The 26,192-nt window shown below is 36.8% G+C and overlaps 1 protein-coding gene and 1 long non-coding RNA gene across 4 annotated transcripts in view; one reads left to right on the top strand and one right to left on the bottom strand.

The window, feature by feature from the left end:
* LOC135966776 (uncharacterized) overlaps positions 1 to 26,192 on the top strand; it is a 407,986-nt gene that overhangs the window by 298,002 nt on the left and 83,792 nt on the right. Inside the window, exon 3 of one of the 3 annotated variants that reach the window (XR_012422035.1) lies at positions 792 to 927. The exons of the other annotated variants lie outside the window; for them this stretch is intronic. This is a non-coding gene — a long non-coding RNA (uncharacterized lncRNA). Of the gene's footprint in view, positions 1 to 791; positions 928 to 26,192 lie in introns of those variants that run through there. 3 annotated transcript variants of the gene reach the window in all.
* Positions 8,398 to 24,845, bottom strand: LOC102146803 (sulfotransferase 1C3). The gene is made up of 7 exons (XM_005575207.5): positions 24,621 to 24,845; positions 17,358 to 17,486; positions 15,718 to 15,815; positions 13,623 to 13,749; positions 10,499 to 10,593; positions 10,181 to 10,361; positions 8,398 to 8,710 (listed from the first exon to the last, which is right to left on the bottom strand). Exons 1-7 carry the CDS (start codon positions 24,790 to 24,792, stop codon positions 8,598 to 8,600), a joined length of 915 nt encoding a protein of 304 aa, XP_005575264.4. The 5' UTR covers positions 24,793 to 24,845; the 3' UTR covers positions 8,398 to 8,597.

Genomic DNA, 26,192 nt, shown 5'->3' with positions numbered 1-26,192 from the left:
ATGCACAGAAACTCCAAAGCAGGAATGGTGCACAATAATACCAGTAAAACAAAAAATATGCACACAAAGCAAAAATGAGTAAATATTTTTGACTTTCAAATGAGGAAAAATTAAATAACATTGATAATATTCATTGCTGGCATGGGAATGGTATGGGAAAACTGGTGTTCTCATTTGCTCCTCATGGGAGGCCATGCGGCAGGCCAGGGTTCACTAATGCAGGCCTCCATCACAACTGTCTCAGTATTCAATGAGTGTTTAAATTAAATATTAAAAGCTTAAAAAAAAAACCAGTGCCCTTATGCAAAGGCTGGAATGTCACAAAAGCCTGTGAAGAGTTTTGCCTAGGCCTTTTCTGGCCCTTAAAGAATGACAAAATAATGAAGGAATTCTTAACAGTAACCATTTAGGATTATACAAGTCTTACTGGGAGTCTGAAGAAACTCTCCAGGCCTTCACAAACAAGTTTATTGGAGGTCTGAAGGAACTTCCAAAATCTCAGTGATTTACCAGGAGACAAGATAAGGGCAATCACCCAGCACCTAGACCCATGTAAATTAAGCAAAACTCCTGAGGCTCCAGAAGAGGGTCTTCAGGACTCAGACCTTAGTTATAAATTAAAAGATGTTAATGACTTATGTCTTTAGATGAATGCACACTTACATGTAGATATACAGCTTAGAAGGTATAGAAGTTCTGGAAAACTTTGTAATTTTGAGTTGGTTTGATGATAATTTCCAGGCGGTCTGAATGTAACTGGTTACAGAAATAAAAACTCTCTTCCTCCCCAGTTCATCTACGTCTCTATTATGCCAGAGAAATAGCCACCCAACCCTCAGTTGGCTCCAGGAACAAATTCAGTGAGCCAGCCGGAAGAGACTGGGATGGCGCTGTGTTCAGTGGCCAGCTACTTGCAATGAGACAGTCTTCAGGAGTACCCCAGCAGATGTCGGTGAGATTTCCCAGGAAGCTCTCAAAGGCTGTCCCATGCACAAAATTGCATGTCCCTTTCACTACTGGGGAAGAACAGAGATCAGGAGCAGACATGCTCAAAAGGTGAGTTAACCGGATTATATGCTGGGAGCCTATTGTTTTCCTATCTGGGCTTGTTAAGCCATTTGTCCGGTACCACCAAGGGAAGCAATCAGGCTCATCCCTAGGCCCACTTTGCATTTTACTTGAGATCTGGTTTTGAGTTGGTTTTGAGTCTGTTTTGCCGGAGTGCACCCCCCTTGTGTTTGTCTGAAATTTGTCTCCACTTATTTATGTATCTGTTTCCTCCTTTTAATGCAGTGTAAACTTGAAAGTGGGAAGTATTGGGTCCATTCCTGCTGAGAGGCCTCTTGGAAGGAAAAATAATGTTTTCAGGAGCTCAGTGGTTAAAAGTCACTTCAATTAAAAGCTAACATCCAAGATGTGTACATGTATGTGTTCAGTTTGTATTTATAGGCTTTCATGTATTTATTTTCATTTGTCTCCTAGGACCTTGTCTTTTTGAGCAAAGGTTTTTTTGATCTCAGTTGACTGAATTCTGTTTTCTTTATTAATAGCAATTGCAACAGAAGATACTCTAGGGTGTTTAAGAAAAAAGTGTAATTTAGACACTTAGGAATGTCTTTGTTTGGAAAATACTTTTTTTTTTTAAGTGCACTGTGAAAGCATCACATGGACTAGCCTCATAATCACTCTCCATTTCTGAAAACCCAGGATTTGGTGTGGGTTCTGCCCAGAGCTAAAAAATCCAATTAAAACAATAGGAAAAAGGAGGTCTTATGATTCTATAAAATGTACTTCTATTGGCTTTCCGTATATGTCTGTATATTTATATCTTGTTTACACCATGTTTCACTACTGAAAAATATAAAAGTGTTCTAATTAATTGGCTCAAAGAAAAATAAAAGCACTTAAATACTTTAACAGAGAAAAATAAAAGACTAGTCAAATGTTTTTTCATGTTTATGTAACTTAAGTAAAATCTTTAATAAATAAGCTAGTTTTAATATTAATTGGTAAATGCCAGGTGCGGTGGATCACGCCTGTAATCCCAGCACTTTGGGAGGCCAAGCTGGGTGGATCATGAGGTCGGGAGATTGAGACCATCCTGGCTAACACGGTGAAACCCATCTGTACTACAAATACAAAAAATTGGCCGGGTGTGGTGGCGGATGCCTGTAGTCCCAGCTACTCAGGAAGCTGAGGCAGGAGAATGGCGTGAACCCGGGAGGTGGAGCTTACAGTGGAATAAGATCGTGCCACTGCACTCCAGCCTGTAGGATAGAGCAAGACTTCATCTCAAAAAACAAAAACAAAAAACAAAGAAAAGTTATTGGTAACGTAATATTAGAAATGTCCTAAGAGTTGTCAGCATGCATTTTTGTTTGCTTTCATTGATCAAGCAATTTCATACTTATCTCTGCCAAAAATGTGTCAAAATGTGACACAGAGGCTACAAAACTATAACTTAGCCCAAAACAGAATAATCTTTGCTCATGTAATTTTTAATAAATGAAACATTAATATTGGCTTAATGAAGATAACTATATCTTGAAATACCCTAACTTCTAATTTTGTGGCCTTAGGCAGTCTAGTCCACAGACATAAAGTTTGTTCTGGGAAAAGACGATTATCATCTTTGTTTCTAAGCAAAACCACAAACTAATTAATAAACAAGAATAGCTTGGAATTAGAAGCAAGATGGAGTCAGTTAGGTCAGATCATTTTCACTGTCTTGGTTACAATTTTGCAATGGCAGTTTCACAACTTTAAATGATGACTATCAGTTTTCCTGAATAATCTAGAGAAATGGATAAAATAAATAATTAAAAAATGTAATGAGATAAATGCTCATAAAGAAACTTGTCATAATTTAGAATCTAAAGTTATATTAAACAACATATATTTCATTATTTGTGTATTTTCCAGTAAAAATACATTGTAGGAAAACATTCTTCTAAAAATTATGTCCTTTTATAAGAGTAACTAATTTTTGTCTACTTCAAAGCTTATTTCAAGGTTCTATATAAAACAAGGAAAAAGAAACCAGGACATGAAAGAGATACAATGAAAGTTATAAAAATGAAGAGGGTTTTAAAGATTATGGGTAAAATAAAACTATCTTCAAAAATGTAAACATTTGGTCTAAATTATGCAGGTCAAATATTAGGTTTCCTAAATGCTTTAGGTCATAAACTGCTTCTTTGACTTAAAAACTATTCAATTTATTTTGCAGTGTTAAATTCTAGATAAGGCCTGGGGAGATGTTAAATTAGCCATGCCCCTTAGCTATGCAAAATGATATTAAAAAAAGAGAATATATATAAGAATATATATATATATAATATATATATAAGAAAGGATATACATTGTATGGTAAATTCTTGTCCTAAAGTAAAATAACTGGTTCCTTAAAGAGAGGGATGTTTAAGGCAAGTCAGAAAGTCAAGGCATGTCAACGATTTTGTAAGTCATAAAAGGGCATATGAAAGGGAATTTATACAAGAAATGTTGCACAGTTTAAAGGCAATTAGGCCTCCTAAATGCTTTACAAAATGCTACTATGATTCTTAGCTGTACAACTTGCCTGCTTTCAGCTAGGTAAGGCCTGAGACACATGGGAGTTGGACGCTGTGATAAGCCAGACCTTATCTCCATTTCTGTCTGGGTCCCAGACTCCCCACCTAGTACATAATTAAAATCCCATAAGTACCAAGGTTTTCACCAAATGCAAAGGTTCCTAAGAGTTAACTGTGTAGTGTATATTTATGACCATTAAAGAAAAGTTTACATGTAAGGTGTATAAGGAAAGTAAAATATAGTTTTAGTAAAAACATCATAAAAAGACATGAGAATGTGGATTTTTGCCTAGATTAAAAAGTAAAAGGGTTAAGTTGGATAAAATGAAAATAAAGGTTTCTGCAAGTTGTGTAGGGTTAAAATGAAATATATAAAATGAAGTTTGGCTTTCCTTGGGCTACATTTGTATAAATATGTTATTTGTATGTGTTCTAAAGTTATGGGAAACTCCTGTAATTCTGATATATCTTAGTGTACATTATTAGTAATAATTATAATTGTTATGTTATAATTATTGTGTGCCACAGGGATAACAGATTTCCTTCTCAAGTGTGTCTTTAATGCAATATGGCTACCCTAAAGCTTTTTGTCACCCATAAACAACTGTTGTCTTGCTTCAGTCCTCTTTAGAAGGTGGTTTCAGAATCAGCTATAAAGCTCTAACAGGTGTAATGCAGTTTTCTGATAACTTTGGAGATAGTGACATCAGAATAGAGGAAAAACATTCAGGACATGTGAAGAGCTAAAATATTCGTTAGTGTCAAGCAGGACAGGAATTAACTGTCTGAACTGAACTAGTAGGAGACCTGAGTGATCTTTTTGACATTTTACTTTATAATATTGCTAATCCTTTGTTTTGTTTTTTAAAGTCAAAGAAACTTTTCTGTTGAGCTATTAACAAGTTTGAACAATTTAGTAGACTCCCATGAACAAAATTTGGAGCGTACTTGTTTCTCTCTCTCTGATTTTCTCCATAAATGGGAAACTATCTGTGAGTATTCTTAAGTTACAGCAATATAGTTATTTGCACAAGTGCAATAGATGTGTGGTTTTTTTTTGTTTTTGTTTTTTTTTTTTGTAACAGAACGCAATAGAAGATACTGGTTATTATTTTTTTTTTTTTACCACAGTTTGATAGGAATGGCATGCTTTCCTTCAAGGAATCAAATTTGATGCACGGAGGCAATAAAGCCCTTGGAAAACTGGCCACGTATTTAGTGTACACAGTCCCCGTACCGGGTTTCTGACCTGTGGTAAGTAAAGAATGCCACTTTCTCACAGACCGGGATCCCCAAGTTAACTTGAAACCTCCAGAGGAGACGAATTCACCAAACCCATAGGTATTTAATGGTACAAATCTATAGCTGGGCTTGGCTTTAAAAAGTTCTTATCTGAGATTCCTTCTATGAAACAGTTTCATCAAAGCCGATTTGAAGGGCCTATGTGAACAGTAATTATTCTTGATGGACTTTAAACTAATAATCTGGCAAAGTATAATAAAGCAAACCAGTCCTACCATAATTTGTCTTTTTATAAAAATGGAAAACTGGAGAGAAAAAAATTATGTTTCAAAATTATAGTACACCTGTTGTTAAACTCCAGTCTTGCCTAAGGTTTTTCCATTTTTATTATTTTCTACAGTTTGGATTAAATTCTGATTTTCTGGCTAGAAGTCTCCAAGGCAGTGTTTTCAATTTTTTTCTTTTTCTTTTCCTTTTTCGCCATTTTTCCTAACTGGAAATCACTGAAACCTAAGCTGTTGTTTCTTAAAGCCCTGTGAACTAAAGACTAAATGTTTCAGCAGGTGCTGCCTCTAAGCCCCTGAAACAAAGAGTGCTACTGGGAACAAATAGACCTCCTCACTCCAGTTCTGCATTCAGTGCCTCATAGCAATGACCATCTCTCAGCAGGAAGTAGCCGGAAATATTACAATGTCCCATATCCATGCAGTTCTCATGACAAATAAATATACAGTATGATAGGAATTCCGCACAAATTGACAGTGGGGATTGTGGCAGGCAGGTTTCATTAATGCAGGCCTCCATCACAGCTGTTTCACTATTCAATGAGTGATTAAGTTGAACATTAAAAGCTAAAAGAAGCCAGTGCCCTTATACAAAGCCTGGAATGTAACAAAAGTTCATCAAGAGTTTTGCTTAGGCCTACCTGGGCCTTAATGCATGACAAAATAATGAAGGAGTTCTTAACAGTACCCATTTAGGGTTATATAAGTTTTATTGGGGCTCTGAAGAAACTCCCCAGACCTCCACAAACAAGTTTATTGGAGGTCTGAAGGAACTCCCCAGACCTCCACAAACAAGTTTATTGGAGGTCTGAAGGAACTCCCCAATCCTCAGTGGTTTAACAGGAGACAAGATAATGGTGACCACCCCAGCCCCTAGAGACCCATTTAAATTCAGCAAACTTCATGAGGCTCCAGAGGAAGGTCTTCGGGACTCAGATCTTAGTTACAAATTTGAAGAAGTGAATTACTTAAGTCTTTAAGATGAATGCACACTTACATACAGACATATAGCTTAGAAGGTATGTAAGTTCAGGCCGGGCGTGGTGGCTCAAGCCTGTAATCCCAGCACTTTGGGAGGCCGAGGCGGGTGGATCACGAGGTCAGGAGATCGAGACCATCCTGGCTAACATGGTGATACCCCATCTCTACTAAAAATACAAAAAAAAAAACCTAGCCGGGCGTGGTGGCGGGCGCCTGTAGTCCCAGCTACTCGGAGGCTGAGGCGGGAGAATGGCGTGAACCCGGGAGGCGGAGCTTGCAGTGAGCCGAGATCGCGCCACTGCACTCCAGCCTGGGTGACACAGTGAGACTCCGTCTCAAAAAAAAAAAAAAAGAAGGTATGTAAGTTCTGAAGAACTTTGTAATTTTGAGTTGGTCTGGTGATAATTTCCAGGCCTTCTGCCTGTAACTGGTTACAGAAATAAAAAGTCTCTTCCTCCCCAGTTAATCTGCATCTGGTTATTGGGCCACGAGGAATAGCAGCCCCACCCTCAGTTTGGTCCAGGAACAGTCACATTGCGGACATTTCCAGGAGAGGCCATGGGGCACATTATATATGTGAACTTTCTGAATCCCAGCAGCCTGTTTCCAAATTATGGCTCTAGAGAATCAAGACTCGTTCACATCTTCCTTGCAGAAATGCACAGCAACTCTGTAGCTTTTAGAATTATTAACATTATATAGCCAAAATGCTTTGCCCAAAACACATGAGCCCATCATCTACACCTAGACTATCAGCCTCATACCCCTTAATAGCTGCAAAGACAGGCAGGTATCATCCATTGCATGAAGGAAATAATCTGTGTAGTTGGTCATCAATACTCTGAGTCCAAGGACAGTACAGGAAATGTTTTTATTGACAACATTCAATAATTTTTCAAATAGTGGAAAATCATTTCTGAGTAGGAAAATAATGTTTGCTTTTCCTTTATTCTGCCTCCTCCTCTTTGAGGCCCACTTTGCACTCTGACAGTACCTGGCGCCCAGCGCTGTTTACTCTTTATGGATTCTGATGTCTCCAATTGAAAAGCACAGTGGCCCTGTGAACCAGTTTTTCAGTGCATTGACAAGGCAAGGGTGATCAATGAATCTCTTTTTTTTCTTGCTATAACTTTAAGGAATCTCTTCTCTGGATCACCAACTGAATATGAGGATGGTATTTCAGGTGGTCGGGTTTCGTGGCTGGATGGAGGCAGTGGGGTGAGGGCTGATGGGGAACTTTTATCTGAGGGTCCCCTCTGGGCTAGTTTAGATGCCCCAATTTTCATCCTCTCTGTTTCCTTACAGCAGGCCTTAGGGACTAGCTGCTGTCTTTTCTTAAAATCTCATCATCTATTCTTTACCTTTCAGTTTGTCTTTCATTCCATTGGCTAGAGAATAGGATGTCATTTCCCCTTTGCCTGGGGTGACAATAGCACTGCTTTGTTACTATGATAACCTCCACAGGCAGGATACTTTGCTCTGTGCCTTGGGAGCTCTGTATATTGTTCCTGATTCCCTTTCAAGATGTTAATTGAAATATATTTTTACATATCTTTAATTTTATCACTGAATTTAAGTCTTTCCAAATTTACCCCCGTTCTGACATGTTTCATGAGGTCCTCTCTGAGGCCATCACCCTGTCGGCATCCACCCACTCGCTAAGGCCTCTCAGGACCTTGTCTTCTAATAAGACAATTGTATTTGGTCATATAAAGAGTCAGGTCTTCACTGGCACATGGTTGAAGCCCTAAATTTATGTTAAATCTGAGGTCATACCTGTTGTTAGAGTGATGCAATTATTAAGAGAATGGCAATGCATAGTCATGGTGCATTTGTCCCAGATCTCAATTTATAGATGAGATACATTATGCATTTTATTTATTTCATGGGAAGATTTTTTTCAGGAATAGTCACTGCCTGATTTCCCCAACTCAAACTCTTTTGATTAAGAAAATTAGTTACAAGACAAATTTAGAAGACTAATCATTTTCCAATTGATTGATATTTTGCAGTAGTAAATTTATTTTTATATCATTCTATTACATAAATGGTGACTCTGAAACCTACTTATGAGTTCTTTAATCTTGGAAGTTATTATTTATACATAAAAGTACAGAATGTTCACTCCAAGGTGTTGCATTTTCTCTTAATAATGTGGCTTCTGATACCTATGCATGATTTTCTTGTGGCGTCTACTTGGGATCACACATGGGAAGGCATGAGGCAATTGTTTGTTTTTGCTGTATCTGTCATGCGCAATAAAATATACCTGTACTTAAGAAAATAAAAAACTCATGTAGGCAGACTCTGCTCTCTAATTTTCTATTTTATTTTTTTTACTGGAATAGCTGGTTCGTTGATATTTTAAATCATGTTTTAATAGTATAGCAGACTAGCCACCCTATAGGAGACGGACTGAGGCTCATACGCTCCATATTCAGTCACAGTTCCTTGCCCAACAGAATAAAAGGCAAAATAGTTGGCATAGTCTCTGTCTCTTATTTTGTTGTTGTTCCTCTCAGATATCAGGGCAGAAGTTCAGTGTGGATCCTGCCATTTTCTTCTCATAATGCTTATCAAAGTTCTCATTCATAGCCACAGTGAAATGGTTCTTCCAGTCTCCAGGCATCCCTGTAGGACATCAAAGAAGTTCATGACAGACTCTGCACCCATTCAACCTGACCTTTCTACAGTGAATGGTTCCTAAGCCTAACCACATGATTTTCCCATGAGTGATGGTCCCTCAGTCCCACTCCACCTGGTCTTTCCACTATGAATGGTCCCTCATATCCACTCCACTTGGCTTTCTTACCACAAGGCACACAGCATCCTTATATTCCTTCCTCAAATGCTGCAGGCCCCACTGAGGTGCCGCACTGTGCTGAATCTTCTGCTCCAGGGTACACTCCTGGCTCTAGTGCACCCAACCCAAAGTCTACAGCTCGTTACCATCATGGACTTCCTTGGGGACATCCTATCTTGTTTTCCCAGGGACAGTGAAAGACCTTATAAGATGTCAGTAACCTCACTGGAGCGGATATTTCTTGCGGAGTAAAATTAAAGAGTAAAGGCACCAGAAGTGACATTTAGATACCAGTGATCTTCTGCAAATTGTTGTACCTTGTCAGCCCAACAAAAGCTGTACTAAATTATTCTAGTGCTTTATTTCTACTGGTTTATTTAAATTATTTCTCTAAATTATTTGTTTGTTTCTCTAAATTATTCTAGTGCTTTATTTCTACTGGTTTACTACCCTTTGAAAAAGTTAATCTGAAATGCTTGACCATAATATCAAATTCTAGATTCCAACTTCAACAAGTTAACTGGAATCTTCAGGAATGGGGTCACTGTTTTTAAAGGTAATTTTGATACAGTCGGGAGAACTGGTATTGGGGAATTCCTAGTATAGCCTCCATTTTACTTTCTTGTTTGTAATTTTTTTGCAGCTATTTCTTCATGTATCTAGAATGTTAGCTTGTTGAGGACAGAAACTGTTCATTCATCAGTACACTCACACAACAGACCTTTATTGAGTTATTTTGAGGTGTGAGTCTCTGTACTAGGTTCTAGTGGAAAAAAACTGAACACAGCTCTCTCTTCGAGGCAGCTTGTTATCTTATCTTGGAGACAGACATGAATGCCAATAGTTACAAATCTGAGTACTAAGTGCTTAGCTGGGGTTTTGAACAACAGGGAGAGACAAAAGATAAGAGTTCAAAGCTGCTCAGAGGATGCACGAGCCTTCAAGGGGGTGTTCATGGTTGAGCTGGGTATTCTAATCAAAGTGAACAGCACCATCAGCATCACCTGAGTACTTGAGAGAAAGGCAAATTTGAGGGCAACTCCTGGACCCACAGAATAAGTATCTCGGAGTGGAGATCAGCAATGAGAGCTTTAGCAAGGCTTTCAGAGATTCTAATGTGACTAAAGTTTCAGAACCACTGACATTGGCTTTCAGCAAACAGGCAGTGTGAAGGGAGCAGAGATTCAAAATTTAACTGAAATGAGTCACTTCTTCCTGAAAATTAGGTTTAAAATTATCTTAGCTTAGAGGGCAGAATATTTTTTAGAATTGAGCTAAGGAAAAGAAATGCCACCAACCTTTCCTCATGAAGTTTGAGATGGAGTGATTGAATATGTGAGATGGTATCCCAGTTTGGTTGGCCATGGGATTATCCTTCATTACATCAAATGAGGTATGGTGGACGATCTTGTTTATAACGTCCTCTGACAAAGTTTTCTCCAAGAATTTCAACAACTTGTGGATCTCATGTTTTGGATTCTGACCATGGAAGAAAAAGGCATTGTGAAGAGAGGGGAAAGAAGAAGAGCTCGGCCAATTAAAGCAACAGCTCGTTTAACAGAATAACGTTGCAGGAGGGTTTCTGGGTCTGACCTATAAGTCTCAGTGCCACTTACTTTTTTTATATCCTCGTAGAAGAGGTAGAGGATCCGGTGCGTGTCTTTTGCAGCCCACCATCCTTTCACATGGTCAAACCAGGACCCATAGAAAACTGGAAGAAGACAAAGCACTGTTAGTTCCAATTACCGGGAGAAAACCCAAGGCTATAAAATAAATTAGCGCTGCTTTGAAATAATCTTCTGTAACTTTCATTCTGGTTAATTAATGAAGTGGAAGTAATTGTCTACTATACACTTTGTCTATATGGTGTAAAGCAGAGATTTATAGTACACATTTATTATACGTGCCTTTGCACACACCGACTATGTCTTGTGACATGCCTTAAAACATTAGACAATAAAGTACTTCCCCTGTTCCTGGTAAACAGTGTTTAGTTTCAGACTCAACTAATTCAGGCCATCAGATATAGGGGTAGGATCCTCCTGCTGCTTTCCCTGTATCGCTGTGCTATGAAGTTTGTAAGTTCCTGTTCCGAAAGAGACACAGCAGCAGCAGAAAGAAAGGTGCCCTCGAGGACAACATCTATTTCCAGCTGAGACGGCGTCTACGTGGTAAACACGGGATGCATTTTCTTTCCACCAGTTGGTAAGAGAATGCATGCACACATGAGTTAGCCAGCAGCATATTTTATCCCAGAATATTTTAGTTCCCTGACAGGTTGTAACTTTTGGCAGCTTCCCGGTTTGGTTCTGGGTAGTCATTATAAACACAGGAATTATCTTTATTCAGTGTGAGCTATGTTGCAAGCATTGTGCTAAGTGGACGTGAAGGTTTGTCTGAAGGATGATGGAAAACATTCTCCAGAGGAAAATGACCACAGACCTAGTGAGCAAGTGTGTGAAATGCTCTCTTTTGAATCAGGACGAACAGCGATGTACATTTTCAGTGACTCGAACCTTGGCATGTCTCATGGTGACTGGTATCTGTGTCAGCCAGGTTCTCCAGAGAAACAGAGCAATAGGCAAATCGAGAGGAGAATACATTATTCCTCCTGTATGCACAGGGGATATATCCCATAATCCCCAGCGCATGCCTGAAACCACAGGTACCACCAAGTTATAATAGTGTATGTCTTTTTTCCTCTACACACATTTGTATGTTACTTTAATTTATATATTAGGCACTGTGAGTGAATTACAACAAAACTAATAATAAAACAGAGCTATTATAACAATATTCTGAAATATATTCACATCTATGTGAATGTACTCTCCCTCTCTCTATCCTTTTTTCTCTTGAAATTCTGTAATATTTTTGGATTGGGGTTGACTGTGGGTGACTGAAACTGTAGAAAGGGAAACTAAGTAAAAAGGAGACTCATCCATGTATATGTATGTATGTGTGTGTTTTATCTATGTGCATTATATATATGTGTACCTGTATAATTTATTTTAAGCAATGGTTTTATCCTATGTATATATAGTTAAATGTACATATATAATGTTAATTATGTATATGTGGTTTATTTAAAGGAATTGGCTCCTGCAATTGTGGGGCTTAGTGTGTTTGAAATCTGTAGGGGATGCTGAAAAGTCAGGCAAGATTTGATATAACAACCTTGAGGCAGAATCCTTTCTTTTGGAAACCTGAGTTTTTTTTCTCTTAAGACCTTCAACTGATTTCATAAGGAACACCCATATTATTAATATTTAACATTATCTCCTTTTCTTAAAGTCAACTGATTATAGATGTAAATCACAATTACAAAGTTGATACTTTCACAGAAACACCAGGATTGGTGTCTGTTGAAATAAGTAGGTGCCACAGTCCAGCCAAATTGACACAAAGAATAGTAAGACAACCCAGGCCTTGGGAAAAATCATATAAGAAAAGAAGCTTGGATCTCCTCTTCCTCTGCTTCCTTCTACTTTTCCGGCTCTCAAAACTTCTCTGCATAAACATTGGAAATCTATTCACCTGGGGTGCAATCTAGATTTGTTTTTTTTCTTATTGGCATCTGTCAGTCAATTTTATTTACGTTTCTAGAGAAAATGTTCTAATGAGGTTATTTCTCTTGATTGTCACTGGACAGACACGCTTGGTGAAAATTATTATTTATTGACTTTTCCACAGATACCTGTTTTTATTCAGGTCATGTTGTGGAAGTCACTTCATTTTGATTCTTCTTTTCCCTCAAAAGAATATGAATGTTGTGGTCAGAACTGGTTATAATGAAGCTCAGGTCCCTGATACAGTTCCTCAAGGATAGTTAAGTTGCTCAAGGACCGGGAGCTCTTAGCGTTACAACTCAGCCATTTCACTTATGGAAGTTCTAATTATTTGAGAGACATTAATGAAATGGAGGCGACACCATGTAATTTTCATACATTTGTCTAGGTTCTGCTCACTGCTGTTACAATGCAATACTATAATCATGTTTCTGTATTAATGCTCATACAAATATGTAAAGATGGTCCTTACATCCTAAATCACCTTATGTAGTCATCTTGTCTTTCTTCTGTCTAGAGATTGCTGTTTCCATGAGACATTCTTCTTCTGTGAAGGGTTTGACATCCTTGCCAATCTGATTTGACACCTGGTACAATCCAGTCAACTGCTGTTTTGAAAAGTGTGGCCCTCATGTGTTCACTGGTTCTCTGGATGGTGTGATCTTGCTAGTAAGCAGATGAGGGGTTATGGCTGCTAATTCTAATGTGAAGTTTCTGCAGGTGAACAGGTCTAAGATTGTTCACTAAGACCTATGGGAAAGGCTCTCTGTGGCTGTGCGGTGTGTGACTTTCGTAACTATACGTGGTGGCCCGGCAGTCCAATGACACTGCTAGATTAAACCGCAGGATATCATCTCATGCCTTCGCACTGCCAGGTCTTTCCATAGGAAATGTTGCCTCTTCTTATTTTGAAGTTGATTGTTTGAATCTCAAGTCAAGGATTTTGGGCTTTTTACGTTTATCTCAAATCTTACGACCCTAGTTGACCTCAATGTACATTTGTATTCTATTTTGGAAAAATACCTCTTCTACCTGGCTTCTCCAGTCCCAGATCATCAAGATAGGACCTCGTCAATCAGGATGTCTTTTGTACCTTTCCCCTCCAGTTTACAGAGGTGCTTATTGTTAGAGTCTCCTGAAAGAGGGTACCAAAAAACCAGTTTGCACTCACCTTTTCCTAATACGAATTTCTCATAAAATTCCTCTAAGTTCTGAGGATCAGGCAAGTAGGAAGCCATCCTGTGAAAGTGGTAGTAAGACACCAGGCAATCCTTGGGATTTCTGGCCACATAGACAATCTGAAATCAAGGGGAGGGAAGGAAGCCAGGGAGAGAAAAACAGACTGAGGAGAAATAGTCTAAGCGAGGGTTTCAGTACCATGGTAACTTTATCCTGTAAGTTTATAGCATTAGATACGCTAGTTATAAATTAAAATATTAAATAAAGGGAACCTTTTTGACTCTGCAATCCTGATAGCCACGGAGAACGCTAAGACAAAGGAGAGTGCCCCACTTCAGAGTGGTTTTGACAAACCAAACAAGCAAAGCGTTCTCGGGCATTCAGGGAACAGTCCATGAAATGGTGAGTTTCAACTGTGTCTCAATTAATTGAAAGAAATTTTCCAGACTCCTACAACAGGGGAAAGACTAGAGAGTGAGAAAACATTTTTGTGCATGCCATCTCATTTGGCTCCTATTAGGGTTAGTGTTAGGTAAAGAGAGAACAGGTGTTATCTTTCAATAGAAGAAGTAAATGACCTTCAGAGAACTGGAGGGACTCCCACTGATTCCTGCTTAGTACATGAGTGGGTCAGGCCTAGTCACGATAATTGGGACACTGAGTCCAGAGCTAGTTCCTTGATATTTGTATGAGACTCACAGGGAGGAATGTTGCAGACAGTGGTTCTCAAAGATTAGAGTGTCTTTGCTGATATATGTGTGTGTGTGTGTGTATGATATATTATATGTTACATGGGTTATACATATAACTATATATGTGTGTACACACAGACACATACACATATAACATTGTTGGGACAGAGGAGCATAGTAATGTGATGACTGGAAATTCAGTATTGTTCAGTCAACAAATGCAGAACAGAGACGTTAACCCTTCCTATGTGCCAGACAATGTTTAACCTGACAGGTATTGGGTACAATCAAGTCCCCACCTATCAGGAACTCACAGTCTGATCATTGATGTAAGAAGAGAGAAAATTATAATGTAACGTGTTGAACCAAATGATGAGGTAAACCCTTGCACAGATACAAAAATATAGATGCATAGAACTCACCCAGCCATGGAGACAGAGAAGCATCCTATAGGAGGTCTCTATGAAAAGACCAGGAGAGCAAGAAGGAATTATTCAAGTAAAGATGAGGAGATGCTTGAGTCTAATGGGAGCATGTGGAAGGTGTGGGGATGCTCCGCGTGTGAAAGGACATGTAGGATTTCAGGAGGATTGTAGTGACGATCAGGGAATGGGAAGACACTGGGGAGGAGATGAAGCAAGGTGCAGACTGTCAAGGGCATTGAAGTCATATAGGGGATATGGAGGCATCTTCATCCACCTGTGGAAGTGTTTATAGTAGGGAAATGCCTTAGTCACATTTGTGTTTTCAGAAGAATAGCGGTTATAGGGAGGAGGGGTTGGAGGGGGCAGGTCTAGAGGCAGGCTGACAAAGTGGGAGGAGAAGAGAGCAGTGAGCTGACTTGGGTACAGGTGGTAGTGATGCAGGGTAGTGCACAGATTACAGGATGGGAAGAATGAACTGGACTTTGTGACAGATCAGATATAGAGGTGAGGGGGATAAAAATGAAGACAGGTTTGAGCTTAGTCCACTGAGTAGATTATGGAGGCGTGGAAGCCTTAACAAGGAGCAGATTCTATACTTCTGCTTCTGAGGCCAGGAGAGTATCTTCTAGTACTTTGGCAGAGCAAAGCAACATGGTTTTATTTTTCAATGTGTTTCCCTCCATTCTAGCTCCCGATCCACTCTCTGATTTGGAGCAACAGAGACTCAATTTTGGAAAATTTGACCAAGAATTTTTCATGAAATATATTTAGAGGGAAAAGAATTTTAGAAAACATAGACTTTGCAGATTTCAAATTTACATAATCCATGATACCAAGAACTTTGTCTAAGAAAAATAGCAAATTATATTTTGGAAAATGTATTTGGAAGCATATTATTTTGAAAAATACCTTCAGTTTTATAGTTTATATCCCCAAGTTAGGGGAAGTTTGAAATACCCACTCTTTTTACCTTGCAGTTTTCTTTCCAGATAGATGGTGGAATCATTTGTGAAGGGAGATGTGTTTTTATCAGTCGTGGTGAGGACATTTCAAGAGCAATCACCCAATCTAGCAAGAAACAATTTACATTCTTTATTTATTCTTGCCAATCTCCCAAAATACTTGACTTCCATTTGTATCTTAGTCTAAAGAGTGATTACATTTTGTTTTCTACTCATTGGAAAGAGTAATTGTTTTCCACAAGGACATACAACGCATTCAGTCCTGTCTAACCTTCTAGGAGACTTTTTCTTATTTCCTTATTCTCTCAGCTTTTAGACTTTCAGGAAAGCTCTTTCTTGCCCTCAAATTATTCTGGGAGTGTTCATTGTATATCTGGTTGTTCTTTTCCTTTCTCTTCTTTCTCTCTCTTTTGTTTCTTAAAAATCACACCCATCCTTTTACAATAGGCTGCCATTCTTGGAAGATCTTTGAAATTAAATTTATTTCTTTTTTGTTTTCCTTTTTCTATATTTTTTATTATACTTTAAGTTCTAGGGTACATGTGCACAACGTGCCGGTTTGCTACATATGTATATATGTGCCATGTTGGTGTGCTGCACCCATTAACTCATCATTTACATTAGGTATATCTCCTAATGCTATCCCTCCTCCCTCCCCCTTTCCCACAACAGGACCCGGTGTGTGATGTTCCCCTTCCTGTGTCCAAGTGATCTCATTGTTCAATTCCCACCTATGAGTGAGAACACTGATGGTCGTTTCTTTTGCTGTGCCGAAGCTCTTTAGTTTAATTAGATCCCATTTGTCAATTTTGGCTTTTGTTGCTGTTGCTTTTGGTGTTTTAGACGTGAAGTCCTTGCCCATGCCTATGTTCTGAATTGTATTACCATCAGAGTGAACAGGCAACCTACAGAATGGGAGAAAATTTTTGCATCTACTCATCTGACAAAGGGCTAATATCCAGAACCTATAAAGAACTCAATCAAATTTACAAGAAAAAAAAACCCCATCAAAAAGTGGGCAAAATATATGAACAGACACTTCTCAAAAGAAATTAAATTTCTTTCTTCAACTAAAATTGGTTTAGTTTCTTTTCACTTTTTTTTCCCATGGGAAATATTAGCTGTCTATCCACAAACACATGTAAAGCATTTTTCTTTCTGAAAGCCTTCTAGGAGATCTTTCTTTATTTCATGTTACTCACCAGGTTTTACACTCTGAGGAAACCTTTTCAGCTCCCACAGTGAATTCTGCATGTCTATGGTGTATCCCCCCTACTTCTCCTCCTTTTTCTTCAGAAATCACACCTGTCCTTTTACAATAGCAGATTGCTGATTTCTGGCCTTTCCACTGATTCAAACATATGAAGGTGAATACAAAGGAGAGGGAGTGTTCTTTATTGTAAAATTGGGAAGGAGAAGTATGAGAAATATAATGAAAATCTTATTGGGAAGCCAAAGGCCACCAGCTTAGAACAGGAGGGAGCCCTGAAGACCCAGTCTAGGGTTTGACTCGTTGGCCTGTGAACAATTTCACCTCGTGAAAGATGCAGGCTACTTCTGGCTACCACGGAAGCTCTGTTGAAGACAGTACACATTGCTCTGGAATCTTGAAGTGAAAGTCCTTTCTATTTTGGTGCTTATTACTCACCTGGTTTTTCTTTATGGGGAAATTTCAGTTCAAGGAAAGGATGTCTATGTAGAGAATGGTCTCTTTTGCATTTCTCCACATCACCATCATTTTGAATCATGTCTAAAATTTCTTGCATCCAATGTGTCCCTGAAAATATTTGAAATAGTTCTTTAATTTTAGTCAACTGATCTTTCATTCTAAGTTATTGAATATTTTGAAGAAAGGGAGCAACATGAGAGCACTTGGAAATTAGATCAATGTTGCCAAGGCAAAAAATGAAGCTGTTGTATTGCACTTTTATCTATCTATCTATCTATCTATCTATCTATCTATCTATCTATCTGTCTATCAATCATTCTATCTATCTATCATCTATCTCTCTGTGTATCTAAGTATCTATCTATGCATCTATGTATGTATGTATATATGTATATATCTGTCTGTCTATCTCCTTTTTACTCTATAGTCTCTCAACTATCATGTTTGAGTGAACCATTTCTGCATTTCCTATATTATAACACTTCATGCCTAAAAATGCTGTATCTCCCAATATGACATTCTGTTATCATGGTTGCTAAATGTTTCTCATCACATCTAGTTTATTATAAATCCTTAATAACATGAGGTACTCGACCTATGTTAAAATTTTTTCCTCTATTTACGAGGTAGGTCTTCATATAAGGAACTTTCCCTCATAAATTAGGGAAGAACTACAATTCCTCTAAATTCTTTTGCTTAATTACTTCTTTTTAGCCTAAGAGAAGAATAATAGTTATCTTCAATCATAATACAGAAGTTTTTCTTTCTTTTTGTTTTTTTCATCATTATGGCATCATGTTTTTTAAAATAAACGTCAGTGTGGTAAAAATTACATAGAATAGAATGAACCTATTAGAAATGTATAGTTTAATGAAATTTGACAACTGTATGTAGCCATTACAAAAGTCAAGAGTAGAACCTTCTATTGCAGTTATTCCTTTCCTCACTTTTGACTCCACGAAACTGCTGATTTATTTTTTGTCAATATAAATTAGTTTTGTAAATTGTTGAATATCATATAAATGAAACCATACAGCATGTCCTCATATGTCTGAATTTTTTCACACACCCTCATTATTTTGGGATTCCTTTATGTTCTTGTATATATCTGTTTTTCATTTCTTTTTATTACTGAGAACAGTTCAACTTTATGGATAAGCAATGATTTGTTTATTCATTTGTATGATAATACAAATTTAGGTTTTCTTCAGTGCTGGGCTAGTTTTGAGTAAGTCTGCTATAATATTTGTGTACAGGTTTTTGGGTGAACATAGATTTTTATTTTGGGGGTGGGGGTGAATCTCTAGGACTGAAATTGCTGGGTTGTTTGTTAGGTGCATGTTTAATTTTATAAGAAACTGTTCAACATTAATACCATGTTACATCCTCCCCAACAGTGCATGGGAATTTCAGTTGCTCCGTGTCCTTATCGACACTTGTTATTTTCAGGTTTTTAGCCATTTGAAGTGGTGTGTAGTGGTATTTCATTATAGTATTAATTCACATTTTTTCATCATAAGTGATGCTAAGTATCTTGTTTTGTGTTTATTGGTTAATAGTGAACCTTTTTGGTGATACATTTTTACATCTTTGCCCAGTTTAATAAATTTAGTTTTTTGTTTTCTGTTCTAACAGTTCTTTATACCATCTGGCCAGATATATGTATTGTAAATATCTTCTCTCCATGTGTGTCACATATTTATTTATTTTTATATTATACTTTAAGTTCTAGGGTACATGTGCACAATGTGCAGGTTTGTTACATATGTATACATATGCCATGTTGGTGTGCTGCACCCATTAACTCGTCATTTACATTAGGTATATCTCCTAGTGCTATCCCTCCCCGCTCCCCACTCCCCACAATAGGCCCTGGTATGTGATGTTCCCCTTCCTGTGTCCAAGTGATCTGATTGTTCACTTCCCACATATGAGTGAGAACATGCGGTGTTTAGTTTTCTGTTCTGGTGATAGTTTGCTGAGAATGATGGTTTCCAGCTTCATCCATGTCCCTACAAAAGACACATACTCATCGTTTTTCTTGCCTGCATAGTATTCCATGGTGTATATGTGTCACATTTTCTTAATCCCTTCTGTCACTGATGGACATTTGGGTTGATTCCAAGTCTTTGCTCTTGTGAATAGTGGTGCAATAAACATACGTGTGCTTATGTCTTTATAGCAGCATGATTTTAATCCTTTGGGTATATACCCAGTAATGGGTTGGCGGGGTCAAATGGTATTTCTAGTTCTAGATCCTTGAGGAATTGCCACCGATTCCTCAAGGTTGGAAAACACCGTTTTCCACAATGGTTGAACTAGTTTACAGTCCTACCAACAGTATAAAAGTGTTCCTATTTCTCCACATCCTCTCCAGCACCTGCTGTTTCCTGACTTTTTAATGATTGCCATTCTAACTGGTATGAGGTGGTATAACTGGGTCTTTAGAAGAACAGAAGTTTTCATTTTGAAGAAGTCTAATTTATATTGAACTTACATTAAATGCAAACCATAATTGTTAGTGCTTTCCATTTTTTCCCCAAATTATTGATGCCTAACCTAAAGTTTGAAGCTATTCTCCTATCTGTACTTCCATGGTTTTATAGATTTAATTTTAATATTTTGAGGTCTGATGCCTTGCACTTTGACTTTTTTGCATGCCCCACCAAGTAAGGGTCAATTCTTTATGTCTATCCTTACAAAAATATCACAGTCTTTTGAATGCTGAAGCTGAGTTAAATGTCAGGAAATCAGCTCATATAAACCTTACCACTGTGTTCTTTGTTTCAAAAAATTGGCTTTTAATGACAATTACATTTTCATATATATATAAATATTGTAATCAATTCATCAGTTTCTGATTGAGATTGAATTTATAGATTAATTTAGAAACAGTTGATATCTTAAAAATATTAATTCTTTTGATCCATAGATATGGTATGCTTCCTTATTTATTTAAGACTTATACACCTTCTCCCTGTAAGTGTTTTCACTTTGAAATCATGCACAACTTTGTTAAATTTACTTCTGAATATTTCATGTTTTCAGGTGCGATTTATTTTATCAATGGTAGTTTTAAAATGTCATGTTCAATTGTGTGTTGCTGGAATGTGGAAAGATAATAGAGTTTTGTATATTGACTATGTATCTTATTGTGACCTCACTAAATTTGCTTAGTAGGTTAAGTGATTTTTTTATTAAGCTCCTTAGTATTTTAGAAATCTATGATGTTTCCATTACACTACTAAATAATGTGGATTTTTTTATAGATGTCCCTTATCAGGTAGAGAAAGTTCCCAATTTGAGCTTAATTTCCTCTACTTTTTAATCTTGTTATGTTGGAACTTTAAATTACTTATTGTAGATCTTTCGTATACCTACATACACTTCCACTATAAGTGTAAGTTATACTTACCTACATATATAACATGTATAAAATTCATTTAAAAAAATCTTTCGTCAAGTGCTAATTTAACTGCTTCTCACAAATTGTAATAGGCTCTTTTTATTATCATTCCATTTATAGTATTTTCTACTATCCTTTATAGTGATATGTTATTTAGAATTATATTGTTTTATTTCTAAATATTTGTGCATATATTTCTGTTGTTGATTTCTAATTTAATTCTAATTGTATTCAAATAGCATGTTCTGTATAATTCCAAATATTTTAGATATATTTGAGAATTTTTGTTTAAATCCCATCCGATGGTTTACAGTTGTAAGCGTTTCATGTGCACTTGGAAAGAATGTGGGTTCTGGTACTGTTGAGTAGAGTAGTATTTTTTAGGGTTCTAAAAATATCTTTAGATCAAGCTTGCTGATAATATGGTTAAGGTCTTCAAAATTTTTACATATCTTTTCTACTTATTCTAGAAATTACTGAATGAGAAGTATTGAAACTTTTATTTATAATTATGAATTTATCTATTTCTCCTTTTAATTTTCACGTATTTGCTTTATGTATTTGGAAGTCCTGTTATTTAAGTATACACACATGCAGGAATATTTTGCCTTGATGAATTACCCTTTTTATCATTATGAAATGTTTCTCCTTATCCTTAGTAAAATACTTGTTCCCTTATGATATAGTTATTCTAGCTATGGTATATGTATTATTTGTTGGGTATATATTTTCCTATTCTTTTCCTTTCAACCTATCATGGTTTATGTGTAAAGTACACTCTAATTGGGGTCGTTTAAAATGTTTTATTTAATAAAATAGTAATCATTTATTCACTGTTTTGCATTCTGTGGTTTCAGTTATCTGAGGCTAATTGTGGTCTGAAATCATAAAATGAAAAATTTCAGAAATTAACCATTCATATGTTTTAAGTTTCATGTTGATCTGAGTAGCATAATGAAATTTTGGGCCACCATCTCCATCCCTCCTGGGATGTGACTCATTCCTTTTCCTGGCTTCTATGTCACCTGTTCGTTAGTCGCTTAGTAGCTATCTAGTATATTAGATTGACTCTTGTGGTATTGTAGGGCTTGTGCTCTTGAGCAACCCTTATTTTACGTAATAATGCCCCTAAAGTGCAAGAGTAGCGATGCTGCATTTTTTTTACAAAGATTATATTTTATTGTTATTTGTTGGTAATCTCTTAACATTTCTAATTTATAATTAAATTTCATCATAGATATGTATAACACATAGTGTATAAAATGGTACAATGTAATTTCAGGTATCAATGTGGATGTTGAAATTTGCCTTTTACAAATAATTGGGAACTATACTACAATTGTCTGTATAATTGGCTGTAAATCTTCCACCTTACTATTTATTTTCTATATTTCCACCTTTATTCCTTTGCTATTCTTCTCCTGCCTCTTTTGGATTGACTGCATTTTAGAATTCCATTTGCCATATCTGGTAATACCACTTGGTTTTGTTTTTCTAACAGGTACTCTAGGGTGTACAGTATGCATCTCTATCTTATCCTAGTCTATGTTTAACTAACATTATATTATTTCATGTGTTATGTGAAAACTTTACAACAGTATTTTTTATTTTTTCTTCTGTTCCAAGCCTTATTTCGGTCATACATTTGACTTGCACTTATGTTATAAACTCTGTAATATGTTATCCTTTAAGAAATTTAAGAATGAGAAAAATTGTCTGTTATATCCTCTCATGTTGTTATTATTTCTGACATTCCTTATTACTTTGTGTAACAGATCTATGTTTTCAGTACTATCATTTTCTGTTACACTGAAGAAATTTCAATATAACTTTTTATTTATTTATTTTTAGTGCAGCTGTGCTGGCAACACATTCTCTCAGCTTTTGTCTTTCTCAGAAAAAGTCTTTATTTCACCTTTATTTTTCAGAAATATTTTAAAATGTTACTTTTACTGTGTCATTGGAGTTTCAGGTTGAAAAATTTGTGGTAACAAATTACTACAAGATGGGTTAGAAGTTGGGCTTAACATGGCTGGTCCTCTGTTTAGGGTCTCACTAGGCTAAAATCCAGGTATCAGCCAGGGCTGTCATTCTCATCTGGGACTTCAGAGTATTTTGCCAAGCTCCTAGATGCCAAGAGATTTCAGTTGCTTGTGGCTGTAGTATTGAGATAACTGTTTCATCGGTACTGTGTCTTTTCATCTTTAAGTCTCTAATCATGCAGTGAACTTTTATTATACTTTAATTTTCTCAGACTTTCCCCTCTAACACATCACTCTGACTTCCTCTTTTTCTTTGAAGGGCTCACGTGATTCCACTGGGTCCATCCAGATAGTCCAAGATAATCTCCCTATTTAAATATCAGCTGATTAGTTACTTTAATAGCAGCTGCAAAATCCCTTTGGGAATGTAATATGAATAACTGCACAAGTAATAACAGAGGGCTAATGTCATGGGGATCAAAATTCTGCCCATCGTGTCCTGATTGGAGCACAAATGTCTCTCACCCTTGTATAATCTCTAGGGATTATATGACTAATAGATTTCTGGTAGCTCCTTGACTGATCTCATGGAGCTGGGCTCTATGCAAGTGCCATCTACCATTCAACAATAGACTCAAAGGGTCCTCTCTAAAGATATCTAAAGGTGTTTATTTGTGTAGTTCATTCTCTCTGGTACTCATACCTGCCAATAGCAGCCACTTCAATCTCTCAGAACTCCTATATCTGGCTCTTGAACTCAATGAGTTTGTTATGACTTTTTCTTTTGCTCCCTAAAACTAAACCCTGTTCAGAAAGCATCTTCAGTCTGAAGATGGAGACAACTGAAATCCAATGAGAGAAACCCGTGGTTTCATATATTTTATCCAGGATTGTTTTTTATTATGGTTAGAGGACACATCCAATCTTGTCCCTTCAGCATGGCTGACCAGGAGGATTTTATTTAATGTTCTCCCAGTCAGTTAGAGATTATTCTTTTTGATGCTCAAACTGTCCCAGATGTTGTTATTGTGAGCCCTTTCACATTGGTTCTTTTATGCTTCTACATGTCCCCATTAATTTTTTTTCTGGTTATTATATGTGCTTTATTTTCACAGATACTTAATAAAAACAAACAGTTCTGGGAATGTATACTGTTCATTTACTCCTTCAAAAAGAAGATGGAGAACATTCACCTTTCATATTCTGTTCCCAAGAGTGGGATCATCAATTCTTCTAATATCTGCGATTCCTTTTAATGGAGAACGGCCTATCAGAAGTGAGTTCTGGGCATTAGGTGTGCCTATTGTTCCTAGGATGTATTCCAGTCTAGGAATTTTTAGAGAAGAATTAGAAATTCTAAGGCATTTTAAATCAAAGTCAATCATTGAGGTTTTCTGAATGCCACTTATTTGGTACAGAGCAGAAAATTCATGACTGACATCCTCCAAGAACTTTAGAGGATTAGAAAATCAATTTGTGTTTAATATCTGGGATAATAGATTAATACTTAAGAGTATGACATGTTTTTAGAAGGCAGCCTTTAGGTTTAGAAAAGTCATATGTCTTTCTATTTATTGACCTTATATTTGATGTATGTTATGGGTTCTGGAATGGGAGCATTATCTGACCTACTCCCAAGGCATTTAGAAATCTTTTCTGTTCTCTTCAGAGAGTGCTATTGGAAATTGTTGCCCTAGGGATCAGGAATGCTAAATGTCCTGCAACACTAAAGAACAGATATCCATAATGAGGAATTTTTTCTCTCCAAATCCCAATCATGCTTCATTAGTCAATAAGATTATGCAAACAATTTTTGTGAAAATATTGAATATTTGTATGTTTTGATACCCTTACCTGACTTTGGGTAAGTTGCCAGAATAAGATCATCAGGCTTGGCTTGGAAATTATAGATTTGATCCCACAATTCTTTGGTTAATCCCGGCAAAGGGACTTCATCTACTTCCCAGATGCTAAATAGTTTTAGCTCTTTTTCCATCGTGGGAGCATTTTTCTCAATCATGGCCATTGGGAATCTGCGAAGGGTATGATCAATACTAATTAAAATTTTTAAAAATTTTGTTTTATGGCTTATAGTATGGGCTATTGTCTTACTGGTGTTGATTAGAATAATATAAAATAAATGAAAGCTAACATATAACATGCTAACAAGTGACTGTATGTACCTTAATTATTTAATCTTCATAGCAACCACATAAAATAGGTAATATTTCCTCCATTTTCTTGATGTGGAAACTTGAGTAATTATAAGTTTAATTAATTTGACAGAAGTAAAATAATCAATACCTCTTGGGGCTGAGATTTATACCCGTATAGTCTTCTTTCTACTGCATGACCTAACAACCACATTACCTGTTAATAGGGAATATAATGGCTTATGTGTCACATATTGCTTCATCATCTTCAAGATATTATTTTGTACAGTTAGAAGTGAGACCATTACATTGAAGAAAATTCAAAACAATGCTTTTAAGGTACATTCTATACTCAATTTGCTTGAATAGTTTTCACAGGGAAAATCTTCATAAAACAGTTTTATATAAAGATTTTTTTCAATCACTGAATCATTTTTGAAATTTTAGGCTTCTGTTACAGCATAAAAAACTCTCATGCCCAAAAACTCTCATGTCTATTAACTCTGGAAACTTGGAATTACGTTCAGGTATGATATGGTTTGTCTGTGTCCCCAAACAAATCTCATCTTGAATTCCCATGTGTTGTGGGAGGGACCCAGTGGGAGATAATGGGATTGTGGTGTCTGGTCTTTCCCATGGAGTTCTTACGCTGGTGGACAGGTCTTATGAGATCTGATGGCTCTATAAGGGGGAGTTTCCCTGCACAACCTCTTTTTTCCTTTGCCTGCTGCCATTCATATAAGATGAGACTTTCTCCTCCTTGCCTTCTGCCATGAATGTGAGGCTTCCCCAGCCACATGGAACTTTAAGTCTGTTAAACCTCTTTATTTTTTAAATTGCCCAGTCTCGGGTATGTCTTTATCAGTCACATGAAAAGGGACTAATACAATAAATTTGTAGTAGTAGAGTGGGATGTTACTGTAGATACCTGAAAATGTAAAATTGATTTTGGAACTGAGTAACAGGCAAAGGTTGGAATACTTTGGAGGGTCAGAAGAAGATGGGAAAATGTGAGAAAGCTTAGAACTCCATAAAGACTTGTTGAATGACCCTTACAAAAATGCCAATAATGATATGGACAATGAAATTCAGGTTGATGTGGTCTCAGATGGAGATGAGAATCTTCTTGGGAACTGAAGTAAAAGTCACTCTTGCTATGTTTTAGCAAAGAGAATGGTGACATTTTACCCCTGCCCTAAAAATCTGTGGAACTTTGAACATAGAGAGATGATTTAGGATATGTGGTGGGATAAATTTCTAAGCATCAAAGAAT

The sequence above is a fragment of the Macaca fascicularis genome, chromosome 13 (assembly GCF_037993035.2).
Source record: "Macaca fascicularis isolate 582-1 chromosome 13, T2T-MFA8v1.1".
NCBI classification, from domain to species: Eukaryota; Metazoa; Chordata; class Mammalia; order Primates; family Cercopithecidae; genus Macaca; species Macaca fascicularis.
Note: the sequence above shows the minus strand (reverse complement) of the source record. Positions and strands in the feature narration are given on the sequence as shown.

Excerpts from the sequence above, each read along its gene's own strand:
- LOC102146803 (XM_005575207.5), bottom strand. The coding sequence starts at position 24,792 with ATGGCCATGATTGAGAAAAATGCTCCCACGATGGAAAAAGAGCTAAAA. Across the intron at positions 15,816-17,357 it reads TCCCCATAAAGAAAAACCAG|ATTGGGTGATTGCTCTTGAA; the intron begins GTGAGTAATAAG and ends GTTTCTTGCTAG. Across the intron at positions 10,594-13,622 it reads GAAATTCGTATTAGGAAAAG|TTTTCTATGGGTCCTGGTTT; the intron begins GTGAGTGCAAAC and ends GTCTTCTTCCAG.